This window comes from Lissotriton vulgaris, unplaced genomic scaffold, assembly GCF_964263255.1.
Source record: "Lissotriton vulgaris unplaced genomic scaffold, aLisVul1.2 SCAFFOLD_1306, whole genome shotgun sequence".
In the NCBI taxonomy this organism is placed as follows: Eukaryota; Metazoa; Chordata; class Amphibia; order Caudata; family Salamandridae; genus Lissotriton; species Lissotriton vulgaris.
This window is the reverse complement of record NW_028248091.1, coordinates 424,587-444,911: the sequence shown is the minus strand read 5'-3', so window position 1 is coordinate 444,911 and position 20,325 is coordinate 424,587. Positions and strand designations below refer to the sequence as shown.

The 20,325-nt window shown below is 42.8% G+C and overlaps 1 protein-coding gene across 1 annotated transcript in view; it reads left to right on the top strand.

The window, feature by feature from the left end:
- LOC147664935 (solute carrier organic anion transporter family member 1A2-like) overlaps positions 1-20,325 on the top strand; it is a 569,665-nt gene that overhangs the window by 236,468 nt on the left and 312,872 nt on the right. The window contains exon 5 of the mRNA XM_086949878.1: positions 15,370-15,565. Coding sequence (XP_086806004.1) covers positions 15,370-15,565 — 196 coding nt within the window. The remainder of the gene's footprint in view (positions 1-15,369; positions 15,566-20,325) is intronic.

Below are 20,325 nucleotides of genomic sequence, written 5' to 3'. Positions count from 1 at the left end.
TGTGCCCTACTTCAAACAATCCCACCTTGTCCATGTCTACCTAAATCCAATGTGGCAAGATCTTTCTTTTCTTGTGCAGACCTCCTGTGCCCAAGCTTCTGCACCCACTCTCGATGTTTGGCCAGCGAACTGAGCAGCCTCTCTTCTATGGTCACTCAAAACCAATTCCTATGCAGAGGTAACTCCAGTAACTTCAATAATGTATCCCAATGCTTTCCCATGGACCAGATACCTCTGTGAAAGGGCTTTGTCTCTATAGGAACATGTTTTACATGTCCTACTTGTAAATATCATGCAACCTGCATTTAAGACCTACATAGGGGTGACATTCACATTTTAAAGGAGGGTTTAGGCCTGTCAAAAAGGGTGACATTAATATTTAAAAGTAGGGTTTAGGCCTGTCAAAATAGATTATTTTGACAGGTTGAATTTGCACTTTAAACCTGAACATCCAGGATACTGGTGGCAAGCCTACAGTCATGTTTTGCTTTGTTACTTTAGTGGTGGCACAATATGTGTCCTGGCAACCTTACGTCCAGCATGGTGAAGCACAGGCAATGGCAAACAATCAGCGGGAGCAAGGTAGAGGCTGTGCAGGATATATGAGCCAGCATGATCAAAGTGGTGGGCCGACTGGTTTTCCCAGAGCAGATTATCCCAGAAACTCTGCATATTGCAATCAACACTGACAATGAGGAGAAATGTTATCCCATAGTAAAGGTAACCTTTGAGTGTGGAGGATTTATGGTTCTGAAGAAGGTAGCTATGAGCCCTGCCATTCAATGGAAGTGTTTCTTGGGCAACAACATAGAAAACTCTGCTTTGGCTGAGGCGGAAAGGAAAGTTCAAGCAGTCATGTTGGTCTGCCTGAGTGGCTGTGTGGCCACAAAGGTCCCGACAACCTGTTGGGGAGGCGAAGGAAGCTGCAGTGTGAGAAAATTGCCATGTTCCCACGAGTAAGAGGAAGAGCAGAAGATGTGGGACACCAGCATCAAAACTTCCTATAGCACAAAAGGAATCTGACCCACTCCCCCATCCCCTACCCAGGGAATAACCTTGAGCCTAAAGGGGAAGCATAATCTACCCTTGCATAGGAGAGGAGGACCCTCCAGGGAGGAAGTTTGCCAAGCACAGATTGAGTGCCCAAATCTTGAAGGCCTTAGGTGCCAAACTGAAGTCCAGGAGCTGGGGATTCCAATGGAACCCACAGGGTCTACTGGGAGGAAGGTGTCCGATACAGTGAGGCTAGGGACCCAAAGTCTGGGGTAACATGAGAGTTGTGGTCCTCCAATGGAACCGGACCTTCCTATTAAACCTAACCTATGATATATTGACTGGGCATTTTGGGCAGACTAAGACCTTGGGCATGTTGTTAAACCACTTTTACTAGCCCCAGAAGTTCAAAAGGTCACAGAGTTCTGACCCACCTGTGCCACCTGGTAAGTTATCTGCAAGACAGGATGGCCGCCCAAGACTCCCTTAATTCCACTACTCCTTTTGGGAGGCTGAGGATTGTCATTGTGCCCCTGGGCCGTACTACTGCTTGAGGGAATATGTTCATCTTGGTGATGGTGGACCATGCCACTAGGTACTCTGGAGAGATAACTCTGAGGACAGTAACTGAATCCGTGGGGACCAGGGCCCGCTTGGTATCTCTATCAGAGTGGCGTTCCCCAAGGAAATAATCTCAGAAAGGAGGACACATTTCAACTCTGGGTAATTGAATGCTATGTGGTATGAGTGTGGAGTGACTTATAACTTCCCCACCCCTTATCACCACCAAAGCAATGGGCTTCTTGAAAGATTCTGCAAGACCCTGAAAGGTATGATTATGGGGGTGTCCGAGAAACTCCATAGGAATTGTGATGTCCTACTCCCTTGCATTTTATTTTCTGACAGGGAGGCACCACAAAAAGGGGTAGGCTTCAGCCACTTTGAACTTTTGCTCGAGCACCCTGTTAGAGGTTCCTTAAACCTTGACCAAGAAGGTTGGGAGAAACCTCTCAAGCAACCCAAACAGGAAATTGTTGAGTATGTGCTGGGCCTACTTTCCTGCATGGCTGAGTGCATGAAAAGGGCTAACAAAAACTTAGAGGCCAGTCAGTAGCTTATTAAGCAATGATATGACCAGAAAGCACATTGGGTGGAATTCCAACCAGATCAAAAAATGTGGGTGGTGGAGCCTGTAAAAGGAAATTGGGGTATATGTCCTCTCAGAATGTTGTAAAGGAGCATCCTCCTATCCTCTATCTCAACCAGAGAACTATTCTACAAATGTTTGCTGAGGTGGGCGACAATGTTTATGTGCATGATGACAGCGTTTTAGTGCTAAAGCCAGCAGTAGCTTTTTTTCATTTAACTATTTGTTTAAAAGTCATTGACAAAAGGCCACCACCAGTGAACTTTAGATATTAATAAGACTCTTGACGTGAGTAAACTCTCTCAGTGCTGGAATGTGTCAGTGCGAGTCATGCTGCTCACCTGAATGGATAATCTTGAGTAATGTAATTGTTGATGTACACATCATGCATCATGCTGCTTATGTATAAAGGATTATTGAGTACATGATTATTAACAAGGATTTGACAATTTTCCCATAACACACAGGTTCTCTGTTAAGAGTTCATCCACCACAGAAACTAAAAAGCAAGGTCATCCTTTTAGTTGGTGAGCATTATACACCCTGGCTACACTTCCGTCTAAGGGACAACAGCATAACAGAGAAAGGTTCATAAGCATTCATTATTTAAACCAGCATATTCTGCCAACCAAAGAAAAAAATATTACGCTACAGTAAATCTTTTATTTAATGCTGAAAAAGAAAAATACATTTTGATAAAACACAAATTTAGGTCACTCTACAATATGTAATGCACACAAGCAAACATCACCCAGCCTCCCGGTTTTCTGCTTCATCAAGGTCCACTGCCCATGACGTGGGAAGAGTGGATAGATATTTTTGAGAATTAATAAATTGCCGTGGGTGGACAAAATGTATATTGTGAAAAAAAATATTGATTAGTGTACATAGTAGAGAAGGTCAACATACATTTAAATATCTATGAGTGGCAGTGGATCATTTGGGACATGCGAATGAGGATGCACACAAGGAAGCCCCCCAAAAAGTTGGAAACAAAATGTGGCAAGCAAATGAAATTTGCTATGACTCATCCTAAGTTTTATACCTCACCACAAAGGCCTAGTGAGTTGGTAGATTAATTTGTGGCTTGTCTTAGAGAACTGACTATCCAATGCCAATTTGGAGAAATGATGGTTGACATGATTAAAGATTAACTAACTGTACAGTGCCATCATAAACATATACAGTAAATACTGTGGGCTCTAAAGAAACCAACTTTAAAGGAAGTCATATAAATAGATAAAATAGTTGAAGAATCCAGTGCCTGCATGAAGGAGATGAAGAATAAAGACAAGAGGAGAGAAGAAGATATGGCGGCAACTAGTGCCAATACATCTGAAAGGGGACAGGACGCATTAAGTTTGTTTAGAAGTAAGGAGGAGATGGTAGAGGATATTCATCAATGAGTGGAACAGTGGCCACCAAGGGCTCTTCTTGGAATAGGTCATTTTCAAGTTCTTTGTGTGTGCTGATGTAGTGTCTAGTAGGGATGTGCACAGCTCTGCCACCATCCGTTCAGGATGGCCTTTTCTGCCAACACCCCATCCCCCTATTGTATGACAATTTGGGTGCAATACACAACAGCCATTTAACAAATACACCTAGTCATGTCACCCAGGAAACACTCTGCAGGCACTAAATGGTTAGGATAAGAAAATGCCAAAAGTTGCATTTTCAGAATTGTGAATTAAAATCCAACTTTTCTATTAAAGAGGATTTTAAATTATAATTGGCCGTCTTATTGGTATTTATCCATATTTATTTTGCGTCTTAAAAATAAACTGAGTCATAAAATGGTATCTATCCACATTTATTTAACTGTTAAACATGCACTCATACTTCAATGCCTGTCAAGTTTTTGCAGATTAAATAGACAAATATAACAAAACACTACACCCACATGTAAATATAGCATTACATACATATATATGTTATCGAATGCCTGCTTTCTATCTGCTCATCTGTTGACCTGTTATTCATGAAGGACAGCATGGAAAGTCACTCACAAGGAACACAGTTTTCTGTATTTTTCCACTTTTAAATATAAATACAGACAGAAAACATATTGTTTTCTGCCTGTATTTGTCTGTAACAATCAGTAAAAAAGGAAAACTGGTAGCCCTAATTATAACTCTTTGAGTACCTACCATGATATTTCTACCTATTCTCAAACAAAAGGCATCACTTCTGAAATCTAATAACATAACCCGATGTTGGCCTATAGGAGAGGTTGACCTCCCAATCGTAAAAAAAAAGGATTTTTTGACTACCAGGACATGTAAAACTTAAAAGTACTTTTTAAATACACTGGATCTTGCTTTATTGATTGTTTAGGGCGTACCTTAGGGGTGGCATGTGTATTAAAAATGTCATTTGATGCCTGGCAAGGTGATTTTTTTGCCAGGTCGAATAGGCAGTTTAAAATTGCTCAAAGGCTGCAATGGCAGTCCTGAGGCATGTTTAAGGGGCTACGTAAGTGGGTGGCACAACAAGAGTTGCTACACTATTAGAATGTAATTTACCTGCCGTGGGTATATGATGTAACACTTTACTAGGGTCTTATAAACACATTAAAGATGTTATCAGGTGTCAGACAATTTTACCGTATTTTACCATATTTTTGGGAGTGAGCACAACCACTTGCTCACTTGTTAGTAGTAGTAAAGTGCACATCATTCCAAGGTCAACAAAAATAAATTCAGCAAAACAGGATGGGAAAATGCAGAAGACTTGGGTAAGACCACTCTAAGGCTGACTTGTGCCCTAAAGTAAATGTAACTTGTGTTCTTGCCATACACAGTTTTGTCATAAATAATGTCATTTCAAATGTTGAAGTGATGTTATCAACGATGTTACAGTACACGTCATGAGAGATATTATATGAGGGGTAATTGGCTTTGCATGGTGGCTCAACTGGTAAGGTATAAACTTAGAAGGTTATCCACTGTCATCAGAGAAAAAGTGTAGGAAATGCTTAAGGAATGGTAGGTGAGTGTGTCATTTAACTTGTTGAGTCAGCACAGTGGATTTTTCCTGTTGTGATCAAGAGAAAAGCAGAAAGAAGGTTAAACTTCTGTGTGGACCGTAACAGTTTGAACCAGAAATTGACAGCTTTCACCTTCCAAACAGAGGGTAGTTGGTTTTGATGGTGAAAGAAGCAACATATTTCTCAAAAGGTGATCTCTGGAATTATTTTTTATTTTTATTAACTGTCATCTCATATCACCGAGAGCGTCTACAAATCTCAAACCGCTTGCTCAATCCACCCTGCACTCTACTGCAGTCGCCCAAGGTCCTATCATAACCAGACAGAACCAACACCCCTGACGATGCATTGGGGTAATCATGGGAATATTTTGACCAATTCCTTGATCTCTGCACCACTTCTTGAGATCGACCCTTAATGTAGAAGGACGGCCTGTTTTCCATCCCGTAACTGAGAGCCAAACCCAGAGAACCGTCTTAACCCAGTCCTCCACCTCCGGGGGTAATGGATCAATCCACATCTTACGAACTTCCCTCTGTGCGATGAGTGTCAAATAAAATAGTCATCCACTCTGCCATCACAGGAGGTTACGCATTATCTTGTCAACACCCAGAAGAACTAGCATTATTTGAGTGCATAACAATTTCTACCCCAAAGATATCTCTCAAAATAAGCTCTATTCCACCCCAAAAATTCCTTTATCCTGGGATACAGGAAAACACCATGGTCATCATTAGCTTCCACACAGCCACACCATCTACACTTGGGAGGAGGTGAGGGGGAAAACTTCGCAATTTTAGATGGTGTCCAATAAAGCCGATTAAAGGTGAAGAAATTATTCCACTTTAAATTTGCTGGTTTGACAACTGACTATAACAGTTTCAAAGAACTACTCCAAGTGGTAGAAGAGTCTTCTCTTGAAAGACACCTCTCCAAACTGAATACAGGGGGATTAGGTTCTTCTCATCAGCAGCCAAGAGTCCGCAAAACCAAGTTTTGACCTCCCTACTCCTAGGTCCAACATCCTGGAGGGAAAACTCTAAATCCCAATCACCCCCTATCTCCAGCTACAAGGCCACAAACCAGGAAAGTTGCACAAATTGAAACCTGGAGAGGCTATCGCCGACTTTCACTTTTAAGACGTCCTAGGGGAGCAGCCCTTCAGTTGTTATCAAGTCTGCCCAGATAGTCATACCAGCCCACCATAATAGGAGAATTAGACCATCTTAAAAAAAATATTGGTGTACCAGGTCTCTCAGAACCTCCCAAAGGTACAGCCAACACACCCGATCAAATGCATTGGCCGCATCTATCGTGATCACGGCCAAGGGAACCGAGTAGAATCTGGCAAGATATATTGTACCAATAAGTTGCTGAGTCAGCTCCTGAATCTGATAAAACCCTTCTAATCTGAATGGATCAGCTGTGGGGCAAGCCTTGCCAATCTCCCCACCAAAATGCTCACAAAGATTTTATAATCTGCATTCAGCAGGGAGATTGTGCGAAAGGAATCAGCTCTACTGGGATCTTTAGAGGGCTTTAGGACCAGAACTATTGTGGCCTCCTCCCACGTTTTGGGGATCCACCCCCTGTCGATAAATTGAGTTAAACAGGCTCTCCAAGACTGTAACCAGTTCTTCTATTAGAGGTTGGTATACTTCCACCGGCAGGGCATCCAGACCGGCAGCTTTACTGTTCCTAATCTGACATAGAGATAAAGTAATGGGGGCATCAAGACCCTCTCTACCCTCCGTTGTCAATTTCGGCACCTGCACTTTCCTCAGCCAAGCCTTTCAGTAAGGCATGTTCGGAACGTACCTCATCCGTATATAACTCCGAGAATAAGGATATAAGGCAAACTTGAATTTCTTCCATCTTATCAGAAACACCTCGCTGGGGTTAAATTCTAACTGCATAATAAAATTCCTTGATCTATCTGCCCTGGCTTTCCATCCTGATAGTGCCCATGCTTCCTCCCCATACTCAAAATTCTTCATGTAGCAAGTTTGCCAATGCTCCCTACACTTCTGATTTAATCATGTAGTTCTAACTCGCCTTCTTCCAATAGCCTTTGTAGCTGTTTCTTTCCTATAATTGACCAGGGGCTAAAGCCGCAAAAGATCAGCCTCTATAAATCCCACTCTATCTTCCATTCTTTTCAATTCTAATCTCTCAGTCTTTGTTTTCACCCCTTCACCACGGGGCTAATTCCCCTGTGGCACCCTCCCATACATTTTAGGCATTAATGCCGAGTGGTCTACTCTCAGAGGGAACTGACATAATAAAATAGGAGCTATAACGGGCCCTACCTCTCCCTATCAAAGCCCACCCTCCCAAATTGCATCAAGGACCTGCTCCTAATTATATCAATCAAACCATCCACTTCCTCCGCTGATCAATAATTGTACATGGGATTGCTCCACATTATCTGGACCGTGGTGGAGAATCTCAACTGCGCATTAGCACTGAGCTTGTTCAGCTCCTCCATCTTCTTCCCCAATTCCACTGGGCAGTGGCATGGCACACATCTGATCTTATGGAGAATGAATAGGTACGAGTAGGATAGGAGCCTTCCCTTAAGGCAGCAGTCATAGTCATCTCCTTAACTGTATACGAAAGACAATTAATTAATAGTTTCCTCAGTTTCTGCGTCTTGGGGTGTTTCTTTTAAAAGGGTCTGGGTGCACACATTGAATCTCAAAGGCAAGATCGATATCTGGCCTTTTTTTCAGAACTGTACCCTGAAAACAGCAAAATGGCAAAGGCCTTGATAACCAAACCATCCGCTGACTCAAGAACATTGAGAAGTCTAAGATTATTTCTGCAAGAGTGTTTTTTAAGCCTTTCTAGATCTTTCCTGACCCTCTGGCTTTGCTTAGACAGTCGATTTACGCCAGCAGTGTTCTTAGCAATGTCTTACTGTAGGTTAGTCACCTCCTGCTCCAGAACTACAGTACGAGTAGCCACCTCTTTGAGCTTCTGAGCTAAAGCTGCACAGAAAGCTTGGATATCGCCCTGATGAATTTGCTCAGATATCTTGAATCTGGTCCTCATCTCTTCCTTTAGTCCTAAAGGAATAGCAGCCAAAGACTCCTCTGGATCTGTTATGGGAGTACTCTCTATATCCCTCTCTTGCTGGTAGGACTCCCCCCAGGATGAACACGTCAGAGGATTCAAGGACTTCAAATCTATTGGATGTAGGGACTGAGGCCAAGGCCAAAGTATTTAAGCTATCTGTCAAGCCTTTATTGACCTCAAGGGTCAGGGCAGACCTTATTTTTTTGTCACCTTAGGTTTCATTGACACACTGATCCATACTGCAGTGGTGATGGCTAAATCTTCCCCCAGTACATCTCTCCTCACTAAAAACTTCTGGGGATGCAAGAACCTTGTAATAGGATTTTAGAGAGGGAGTGATATTTGCCTTGGATTGGAACACTCTCCTGCGCCTACTCCTACCTTGAGGACTGTTTCCTTCAACAGCTTGCCTCACTTTCTCTACGTTAGCAGCAGGGTTCCTCTCTCCTACCGCCGGATTGGACAGTGTGGTCTACTTTTTAATATAGGCTCTAACTTTTTGTGACTAACACTAGGGGAGGAGGCGCAAACGCTGGCCCCACTTCAGATGTAGCTGAAACTTCCCTGGTGAGCAGGGGGTACCTACAGATTATCCCAGCAGGATTGGCAGGCCTAGCACCTTACAGCACAGAGGGGGCCTCCATCTTTCTACGCTTCCTTTATGAAATAATAATTGCATACTCCTACCTCCTGGGGGAGAAAACTTCCTTGTCCCCCACCATGGCTGCTTGCATGGAGCACTCTAATTAACACAGAATCAGTCCCAGACAGCTTACAGCTTGTACTGGCTCTTCCCTCGCTGCCCTGAAACAGAACTGCTGCCTCACGGCATCATTGGAGCTCTTTTGCAGCACTCTCCCAGCGCAGCACCTGTAGCGAGGGAGTGCTGATGCCCGCCACTGACGCCGCCCAAAAAAATGCAGAAACAAGTCCCCAAACCCCCACCAGCCGAAGCTGAGGAGAAAAGAAAGCCAGTGAGGAGTCAGCAATGCCAGGTAGGCGAGGGGGGAGGTGGGTGAGAGGCCCGCTCATCGTAGAAAAAACGTTCCTCTGAGAAGACCACGGCCTGTTAGCTGATAGCCAACATGTTCCTCTGATCCTTCTGGAATGCATATTATCAAACTAGATTTCATTCCGAGTCAAAAGTTTTAAATGCGTTTGTGACACTGGAAGGTGCATTTCAGTTTAACGAACTTACTTTTGAACTAGCCGCTGCTGCAAGCATATTGCAAAGAATGATGGCCGACATATTTAAAGAACAGAGTTAAGTTGTGTCCTTGCAAGATGATATCTAGTGCTTGGAGAAAACATGGATGAGCACAATGTGGCTTTGAAACAAGTTTTGCACAAGTTGCCAAAAAGCAGGAAAGAATCTTAAAAAAGAAGGTGCATGTTTCTTCAGTAGGAGGTAGTATTTTTAGGATATACTACCTCCTACTGATTATTTAAGGCCCTAGAGAAAGTGCTAGGACCCAGGATTAAGATGAGTTAAGATCATTTCCGAGTTTATGGTTGAGTATTACGCCAAGATTGTGAGAAACATTGCTGACAAACAGAGCCATTAAAAGCATTATTGAGAAATGGATGGCCATTCATTTGGTCCAGTGATCAGATTCTAGTGTTTAGATTAATAATACACTTATATTGCCAATGCTGATAAATTGACACCTTTTGATATTGAGCACAAGACCTTCATCACAGTGGATGCAAGCGAGGTGGGAAGTGGGGCAATACTTGTCCAAGTTCAAAATCACACAGCAAAGACAATGGCCTTTGCCTTTAGCTCTCTAACTATTCAAGTAAGAAATTATTAAATGATTGAGAGAGAGGCTTTGATCGCTGCATGGCTATGACATACTTCAAGACTTATGTCTGAGGGTATAAATGTAACATTACGTACAGATCAAATGCCCTGCTTTAAGGATTGCAACTTAGTAGTATGAGTAATGTATCCACACAATTGGCCAGTTTGGTGGGCACATTGCAGTCTTACAGATATGTGGTTGAGTGTATTCCTGATTGTATTAAAAATAGACAAGCTGAATGTCTAATGAGTCATACCTCACCAAGAGGCAGGACAGATTAATGTGTAGACAAAGAAGAAGTGGTAGCAAGTGTAGATGATGCAGTTTCTGAACACAAAGCTATTATCTCTAAGAAAACATGGTGGAGGGTGGATGACATAAAGAAATTGGTTTGGAAAGGTAATGTTAGAGAAAGCTGCATGAGTATGTAAACAAGAACTTATGTTAAATTGGTGAGTGAGTTATGAATCGAATGACATAATTTATTGATGAAAGGAGAAAGCTTAATTCCACCTCATATGCTGAAGAGGCGAGTCTGTAAACCAGCCTCTAACAATCTTGTGTATCAAAGAGAATTTTGGTAACCAAAATGTATGAAAGGATTATTGAGTGGGTGCGCTGGTGTCACATTTTTAAAGAAAATGAAAAAATATTAAAATTCGGAGGAGATGATCAACAGCTTATACTAGACTCATGGTACAATTGTACAAAGTATGTCTAGATTTTATTGGACCATTAAGCTGACTACCAAATAACATGAGGTATGCCATGGTGTTGGTGGGTGTGGCCACAAAGTGGCTTGAAGTAGAGTTTGTGACATCAACACATCCAAAACCATCAAGGTTTTAAGATGTATCTTTTCAAGGGAAGGTACTCCTACAGTGTTGGTTACTGATAGTGGTACTCAACTGAATTCAGATTAAATGAGGGGATTTCTGACACAGTGTGGAATCAAACACTCTAGAACATCAGTGTATTACCTCAAAGGAAATTGTATTGTAGACAGGGTGAATCGTTTGGTGTGAGAAATAGGCTTGTTGGTTGAGGAGGGGGTGAGCCGTTCTCAAGCAATAGCCACAATCCCCATCAGGGTCAATCAGTAAAGTCACTAAATTAATCTGTGCTTAACTGTCTGGCATCTTGCACAAAAGCCTAACTTAAAGGCAGTGATTAAAGTATTTTGCAGTACACAATCAATAGTAAAGTGAAAACAAAACACAAGAAAAATCCCATACCAATTTAGAAAAAGAGTACATTTTAATGAATTATTTGACACTTAAACAACAAAAATCCAATCAATCGAAATTTTAAAGTTTATAGTAAAAACTAGTGCCTTAAATATCAAAGCGCCAACTGCTGAAACATGTAGTCACTCGAGACCAGGACAAAGTCGAAAGGTATGGCAGACCACAATGGACCATAGGTTGAATACAAGAAATGGATTTGGCCTGGTCTCTGTTTGCCTTCAGATTTAGAAGAAATTCTATAGAGAAATGCCTGAGAAGGCAAATTTCAGTGGGGCATGGAAGTCGGTAGTTTCTGAGGAGGAAGCATCATTGTTGGGGAGCCGCTGCCAAATCGGCAGTGAAGAATCCTTCATTCTGACTTAGCCTTTTTTTTTTAAAGTCAAAGATCCACAGTGGGACTAAGATGCAGGCTGTAGCTGATAAGGGCTCCACAAGTCCAAAGGCCTCTTCTGCGAGGAGCCGCTGAACAGGATTTGCTCTTTGGAGAAGAATGTAGCAAGAGCTGCAGTGAAGTAAGGGTGACAGGCGATGTGCCCTGGGCAGATAGACAAGCAGTTTGGTCCCAGTTTCCTCTCAGTTGCCACACCACATTTTAGACAAAAAGTTTCTATGCTCCAAGTTTTAGATTTTGGCTATCTGGGCATCTTTAGCACCACTTCTAAGGTTCCAGGACTGGAGAGGCACCACTTGAAGGGCCAGGACTCACTTGATCTGGGTCAGGGAGCGGGTTCAAGATGTTTAGATACTTTTCTGTCCCTGGGGCTCTGATCAGGAGGTAATCCAACCTACTCCTTGGAGTCACTCTGGTTGTCCTGGGTTCAAGGAGAAGGGCAGGGCACAGCAGCAAGATATACTTCTGGGGGCTCAGGGCAGGCATCAGGCAGCAAAGTAGTCATTCTTGTTGCAGCAAAGCAGTCTCTGAGGGCCAAAGGAGCAAGCAGTTCTCAGAGAGTCCTCCTACAGGTTCAGAAAGTGAACTGAAAAGTGGGTCTGAGGCTCCTCTTTGTGTACCTGATACATCCTTTGAAGTAGGAGAAGTTTCTAGAAGCTTCCCTTTCATGTTGTTTGGAATTTCCTGCCTCCATTCCCTGGCTTCAACCTGGCTCAAGGCACAATGGACTGGTTTGAAGTTCTTTGTAAATTGTTTTAATCTGTTCATCTTTTTCTGGCTGACTAAAGCAGTTCGCTAGCACAGAGATAACCTTTGTGGGTGATTCAGGTGCTTTATAAAGCCTAAATAAATCCTTTGTGGGAAGGCAGGGCGAATTGACTTGTAAATGGAGTTGTGCTAATGACTCATCCAGGCACACATAATCCCTCTATTGTGTGGCTGTCTGGTAGGAATATACAAAAGGCATTTGCCACGCACACCTAGTCATGGAGCCAGAAACTGGCTGCAGGTGCCAAATCGTTAGGGCAGGAACATTCCAACTTTCTAAAATTGACATTTTCAAAATTGTGATTTAAAATCCGACTTTACCACTAAAGGGGATTTTGAATTACAATTTCTCAGACACTAAATATGACTTTCCTATCTGCTCCCAATCAAAAATGTGCACTTATTAAATGTAATAAGGTAACCCAATGTTATCCTATTGTAGACGGAGAGGTAGGCCTCACTGTAGTGAAAAACACATTTGTGAGTTATTTACTATAAGGAGATTTAAAATGTAAAAGGGCATGTGCAATTTTTTATTACAATGCACCCGGCCCTATGGGTGATTTAGAGCCTACCGTAGTTGTGACTTATAAGTAATAATAAGTGATAAAAAGGGAGCTTTAGACTTGGCAAGTGGTTTATTTTTCCAAGTCAAATTGGCAGTTTAAAACTGCACACAGGCTGCAATCTCAGACCTGTGCCATGTTTTGGAGGGCTACTTTAGTGGGTGACACAATCTGTGCTGCTGGCCCACTACTAGCATTTAATTTACAATCCCTGACTATATAGTATAAATGATAAATGATAATTACGCACTTATAAAGCGCACAACTACCCGGAGGCATCTCGGCGCTTGCATGAATACCGCCAAGGAACCCTTCCTGGCCTTTCCCTGTGAGGAGCCCACTCCTGGGCACCCCAAGGTGAAGTCAGGCATCCTCAGCTTTGTTGGGGCCTTTGTAGAGATTAAGCAAGCTATTGCCCAGAGGTGCAGAGTGGGGCTCATGATCAGAATAGGCACCGAGGTGGGAATTATCAGGTCCAAGGAAATTGAGCCCTAGACCCGCTGAGGCGGGAATTGAACCCTGGTCCCGGCCAGACTACTGCATCAGGGTCTGCTGCTCTAACCATTGAGCCACAATTCTCTACTGAGGACCTATAAGCAAATTAAATATGGCAATTAGCTGTAAGCCAATGGTCAATAAAACGAATTCAGAGAATTTAGGAGGAGTGAAGGGAAAAGGTTTGTTGGAAGACCACCCAAGGGCTGACAGGTCTATCAGTTGGGGACAGTTCTGATTGAACTGACTTTCATGGGTGCATCACACATGTCAATGGCTACACTGAACGCACGCCTTTCAGCATGATGAGAGGCAGGGAAATACAAAATAAGTTGGTTCCAGGTGGTTGAAGAGTACCGAGAGATAAAAGTGGGTGTGCTGTTTTGAAGAGTGACAGTATGAGAGAAAGTGGATGGAACTTGGGGATTGGGCCAAGGTTAAGGTTGGAAGGTTGAGTGGAGGAATGTCCAAGTTCAGAAGACTTTATCAAGTTAGTGAGGTGAAGAGAAATTATGTCACACTAATTAACAGTCAAAAGTGAAATTGATGGAGCGTAGCACTGTATGAGAAAAATGGAACCAGCACAATCTTATATCCAGCACAATCTTATAGCCGGAAGAATGAATGAGTAAAATTTATAATGCGCAGACAATAACCCGAAGGTATCAAGGCGCCTTGCTGTGGAAGAGTGTTGTGGCCCGATGTTGGTGAGTTATGCAAAACTTTGAATATGAATGGTTGAAGTGAGAAGAACTGGTGTAGTGTCAAAATATGTGCATGAGATGGGTCTAGAGAGACAAATGGAGCACCAGTTGGTAGTAGCGGAGAAGTAAGAGACGTGCAGGTAAATAGAGTGAGATGGGCTCCTGTCAGAATGAATGGCAATGTGTGGTAAGAGAAGGGAGTACTGTTTCAGTTATTACAGCTTAGTAAATTGACCCTTTGATTTGCTCCAAGATGTAGTTAGGAATTTTATTCTATGGTACTGTTTCATCTCTGTTATTTTAAATATTGTTCTGTTTAAAGTTAACATTTTTTCACTCAGAGTAAACTGATTTAATCCTTTTAATTCCCTTTAATTTCATCATTAAGTTTCCTTTTCACACAATATTTGGTTATTTCTACTGTTACATATTTGTGGACTTTTTCTTTTTAAAAAAGGGGATGTGTTATAATGTGAGGTCTAGGGATATGATCAGTTGACTGTGCATTCAGGCTACAGAGGTCATCGGATTCTGAAGGTCAGTCAACTGTTGGTTGGTGAGGGAGGAGGCCTTCTGATGTGCTTTGATCTCTTATAATAATAAAGACTAAATTTAAGCTGCTGCCTCTGTCTGGAGCGAACATTTTGCAACAGAATTCCGCTCTAGCATCGGAATCCAGCTCGCATTCTATTGGACTGATTCACAGAGGCACGTATGAGTATGAGAAGTAACATACAACAGTACAACTTTCCTTAGTCTTAAATAAATGTGCAAATTGGCCCCAAAACGTCCAATTCTCTATTAGTAAATGTGTGAAAAAAGCTTTCTATTCGTACTAAATTAAAATTTTGATTTGGGCCTACACCTGCAACATCTAACATGGGACTAAAATGAGAACAGGGAGTTGGTTGCTTAAGGGCTGGTTCACTAAAGGATGACAGTGGAAGTAAAAGAAAACTTCTGAAATACTTCTTGTGATACTCAAACATGCTTTGTGAACCGGCCAATATATTGAGCTCAGAGTGGCGTGGCTCTCTCTAACGTGACGCTGCAATGTTGTGCAATAGAAACAATACAGAATAAAAGAAATGTAATATAGGTAGCTGTGTCTAACAGGATGTCCGTTAAAAATGATTTAAAAGGGAAAATGGTTTTATTGCATATTTGAAAGTGTAACTGTCTTTCTCAGCTATTTACGAGGGACTTGCCATAGGAGTTGGATTCTTTCTGGGAGGTCTGATGATGAAGAAATTCAAAATGTCGACATATCAAGCAGCACATATTTCGTTTTGGACCTCGTTGGTTGATTACAGTATTTTATTTCTGGCCTTTGTATTCGTCTGCAAAAACCTATCCATCGCTGGCATAACCGCCTCCTATGAAGGGTGAAGTATATTTTAAATACATTTCTCTTATTGTAATAGATTTGTCTTTCATTAGTTTTGAGTTGGTTCATTGTACTCATTTCAACTTTACACATGGAGGACTTTCTTATAGAAAATACAGACAGCTTTATTTCAATTCATGCATTTTGGTTTACAGTGCCAAGGACTCTTAAATCTAGCTTACATATCCCTATGTTGGTAGAAATACTTTTTTCCAAGGAAAGTGGAGAAAATCTTAGAGGTAAAGTCACAAAGGCATTTGCTATTATGTGTACTAGAACTTTAGTAGTACTAGTACACAAAAGAGCAGTGAATATTCTCGCCTACTCCAGTCCTATCTCCCAAGTGCATTGTTCTCTACCAAGAGGGCATAGAAGTTACTTACCTTCATCAATTCCTTATCTGGTGGAGACTCTATCTAGCTGCAGATTCACTAGGTTACAAGATCTAGAAATGTTTTGACCGATACCTCGGTGTGCTGGTAGGTGGCATTGATTGGCTCAATGTCAGCATTGTCTGCGCTAGGAGTGATGTACGCCACCTCACCACAATTACATCAGCTACTTTTTGCAACATCTCTGTGCCAGGAGCGCATAGTGATGAAGGATACTGACCTAAAAGTGTGCTCACACTGAGGACCTCATAGGGGTCACCCTATATGGAGAAATTATTTTGCAGAGTGGAGAGAATGGGAAGGTCAGTTCGGAATCTGTGGCTAGATAGAGGCAGAAGGTATGTAACTTGTTCATCTGATAGAGACTTCTAGATGCAGATTCCTTACCTTAGAATAGATACTCAAGCAGTGTATTTTCGTAGGTGGGTCTGCAAATAGATTTAGACCTGGAAGTTCTGAAAGACCAAATGGGCAATATGCCCGGCACAAAGGACCAGAATGTCCAGGCAGCAGTTTTTGGTGAACATGTGCAGACATGAATTCATCGAGGCCTGGCAGATGTACAGGAAAGTGATACCACAAGCAAATTCAGTGTTTGCAGCCTTGGATCTGTTGGAATGAGCAGGCAAACCTTCAGAGAGTTGCTTCTTGGCCACTGCATAGCAGGTTTTAATGCAGAGTACTATCCACCTTGAGATGGTCCTTTTCTGCACAGCCTTTCTTTTCTTTGCTCCCTCGAACCCAATGAAGAATTGATCATTCACTCAGTATTCCGTAGTACAATCAGTGTAGAATGATAATGCTCTTTTTAGGTCTAGGCAATGGACTCTCTTCGGGTGTCACTACTTTTGACATGGAGAGGTACGTGCTTGCTAAATCAGTTTATCTGGAAAGAATGTGGTGTATGGAGTGTGCACAGATAATGCCTATATTTCGCTAACCCTCCTGTAATGGACACTAGAAAAGGCAGTTATGAGGGTCAGAAGATGTAAAGGACAGTTGAGCATAGGTTCAAAGGGGAACACCTCAAGAATGTCAATACCGGATTCAAGTCCCGTTGGGGCATGATGAAGGGATTTGGAGGGAACATATGTTTTAGTCCTTTTAGGAAATGAGTCACACCATATGACTTTAGGCTCATGTCTGTGACTCACTTGAGCACTCCATAATGACGAGTTTTTCCCGTTATTGAAAGTATTTTTGCAGACAGGATACCCCCCTGTTTTTTAATACACCAGATGACTTAAACATGGAAGCATGATACAACAACCAGAGAACACCAATATGTTTGAAAAATATATTTTAACTGTGCCCAAAGCAAAGCTTTGGAGGACTAGTCACAGAACGAACAACAAAAACATATAATGGAGCTGAAAGGGGATCAACATTTTTGGAAGCACACCAAGACACAAACTTGTCCCCACAGCAAGCATATATTGCCTCAGTTGAGGGACGCCTGAATGCCAGAATGACTTTACAGACTTATATAGGGGGGGGGGTCAAAAACTGTGACCGGCTGTCGCTCAATCTCCTTGCATGAGGGAGGAGCATGTGCAGGTTTGGGTGAAGGACCCTGCCTTGTTGCTGTGTCAGTGGATCCTCCTGAAGAGGGTGCCTGATTGGAGGACCAATGCTCATTCTCCAGAGTTTGGGATACCATACTCTCCATGCCCAATCTAAATATTGACTTAGACCAAGTTGTTCTTGATCCTCTTGAGAACTCTGAGCAAGAGTGGTATCGGTGAAAGGCATACAGGAGGTCTGAGCTCCAGAGCCTTGGAAACTCCAGCATACAGAAATATTGACATTGTGCATTCTTTGTGGTGGGGAACAGATCTACCTGAGGCTCTCCTCAATCATTGAAGAGCCCTTGCACCACCTCCAGATAGAGATGCAATTCATGATCCACTAGGCATCGACAGCTGAGTTTGTCTGCTTAGGCAGAGATATTGTCCATAAACACCTGAACTAGACTTCCCTTCATAAAAGATTGAAAGTCTTTTAATGCCAGGTGAATTGCTCTCAACTCCGACAGGCTGATGTGGAGCTAAGATTCTACCTGAGTCCTCTGATCTCTACCTTTCCCAGATGGCCGACGCAGCACAGAGTGATTCTTCTGTCACCAAAGTCAGCTCTTGGCGGGGTTGGGAAAGGGGTCTGCTGCTTACCCAATCTAGGTTGTGAGCCACTACTGCGGATAATTTTCAGTTCCCTCCAATATCTGGACTAGGGAGAGGGATTCCCCTTAAGGTGCACCAACTGGGACTTCAGATCCCACTGCAGAGCATGCTTATACTATCAGGCACGTGATACCAGCAGCCTCATAATCAGTCCCACCGAAATCCAGGAAAGAGACTGAAACAACCAAATCATAGCCTGCATATCCAAGCAGTTGAAATTGCTCAATGTGTTTGCGCAGTTGTTAGTGTACACATTTCTCAAGTAGTTTTGCAAGAGTAGGGATGTTTATGATTGGCCAATAGTTTTTCAACTCTTCAGGTCAGCTGTGGGTTTTTTGAGAATGGGGAGAAGTAGACCCTCCTTTAGGCAGTCAGGGATCACACCTTGCAGGAGAGACCAGAGTGGAGCTAGTGATCCTATCGTTTCTTTAAAGAAGTTGGAGGGGTGAGGATCATTGAAGTAATTTGGCGGTTTCAGGGTTGAGAGAAAGCTGAAGATGGCAATTTTGTTGATGGGTGTGAATTGGCTCCAAGAGGCACTGTTTTTAGTGGAGTGACAGGGCAGAATAGGAGGGGACGATGGTAAGGAGGAGTCAGGAGAGGGTGAGAGATCGATCAGGGCAGACTTTAGATCTGATTCGATCTTACAAAGCCATTTCAAGGGAGAGATTGGCAACATCATTGCAATTAGGCTGAGGGCAGGAGATGAGAGTAGAGGAGATTGAGTAGGAGCGGTATTGTTTTGTGACTTAATCAGCTCTAACAACCTTTTTGGGCGATTATTGGCTTTGTCCAGTTGTGATTTGAAGAGAGTTGCTTTCGCCTTTCTGATGAGTTTGTTGTATCTACTCCGTTTTAGTCTTAGAATTTTTAGTAGATCAATGAATGGAGAGTGGATCCCCAAGAGTGTTCTGCTAGTCTCATGCTGCTTCTGTCAGTATTTAGGCTGTCATTGAACCAAGGTTTGGAGTCTTTGATGGCTTTTCTTTTTAGTTTAAGGGGGACAGTTGCATTCAGGGCGAACAACGTGGAGTTGTAATAGTGCTCCTTGAGGTCATGCACGTCAGCCATGTTTGTAGGCGGTAGTAGGGAAATATTGCAGTGAGCTATGAGCTCATTAACATTTGTATTTTGGAGCGTTCTTTTCTGTGTGGCACAGGGGTTAGAGGCGGCAGACCCGGAAGCTGAGATCGGTCCTGGACCAGGGTTCAATTCCCCGCCTCGGCGGGTCTTGGGCTCAAAAAATTCCACGGACTCGATAATTCTCGTTCAGGTGCCTACTCGACTCACGGGTTCACACTCTGCAACTCTGGGCAACAGCTTGCTTAATCTCCACTACGGCCCCTCGCGGCGGGATGCCTGGCTTTCACCTTGTGGATACCCTGCTGGGGTTATCTCACAGGGGAATACCAGGACGGGTTCCCAAGGCAAGCGCCTTGATGCCTTCGGGTGATACGTGCGCTATATAAATCGCAATACATTTACATTTTCTAATGTCTTTGTTTTAATGGTTTTGATCTTTTGGAGTTCCAATTTTCTAGGATACGAAAGGTGATCAGGTGATGGTCAGACCAGTCACAGGGGAGGATAGGTTCGAGCTGTATGGAGTTGGGATTGGAGATGATTAGATTGCGGGTCGATCCTAAATTTTGTATGGGTTTGTCTCAGAATTGAGTCTGGCAGAGGTCAGTTAGGCCGTTTCTGAGACTGTTTACCGCCTGGTCATGTGGGTCATTCGACTGAATATTGAAGTAACCAAGGAATATCTGGGGGCAGTGTTGTCCCTTATTGGAGGAGATGGTTTCTATAGTTCGTTCAATTGGTTGTCACCTGGAGGGTGATAGAAGATGTACAGGATGAGAGATTTGCCGAATGGGACTGTTTTGCTGAGAGAGAGAGAGTTGTGGTGGATTCAGGTTATGCCACCACCCATTTTTTTAACATGAGCGAGTCTGGTAATGTTGTGGTTTGTAGGACTAGAATGTCAAGGGTGGGATCTGAGGAGTCGGTGAGCCAAGTTTCGGTTAGGATAAGGAGGTCTAGATCCTGAGCAAGGATGAGATCGGCAAGGTCTGTGGCATGTTTCGCTCTTGATCTACAGTTGAGTAACATGCATTTTAGGTGTGGTTTGTGGTTAGTGAGCGGGGGCTGTGTAATAGGGACCTGCATGAGATTATTAATGTTTA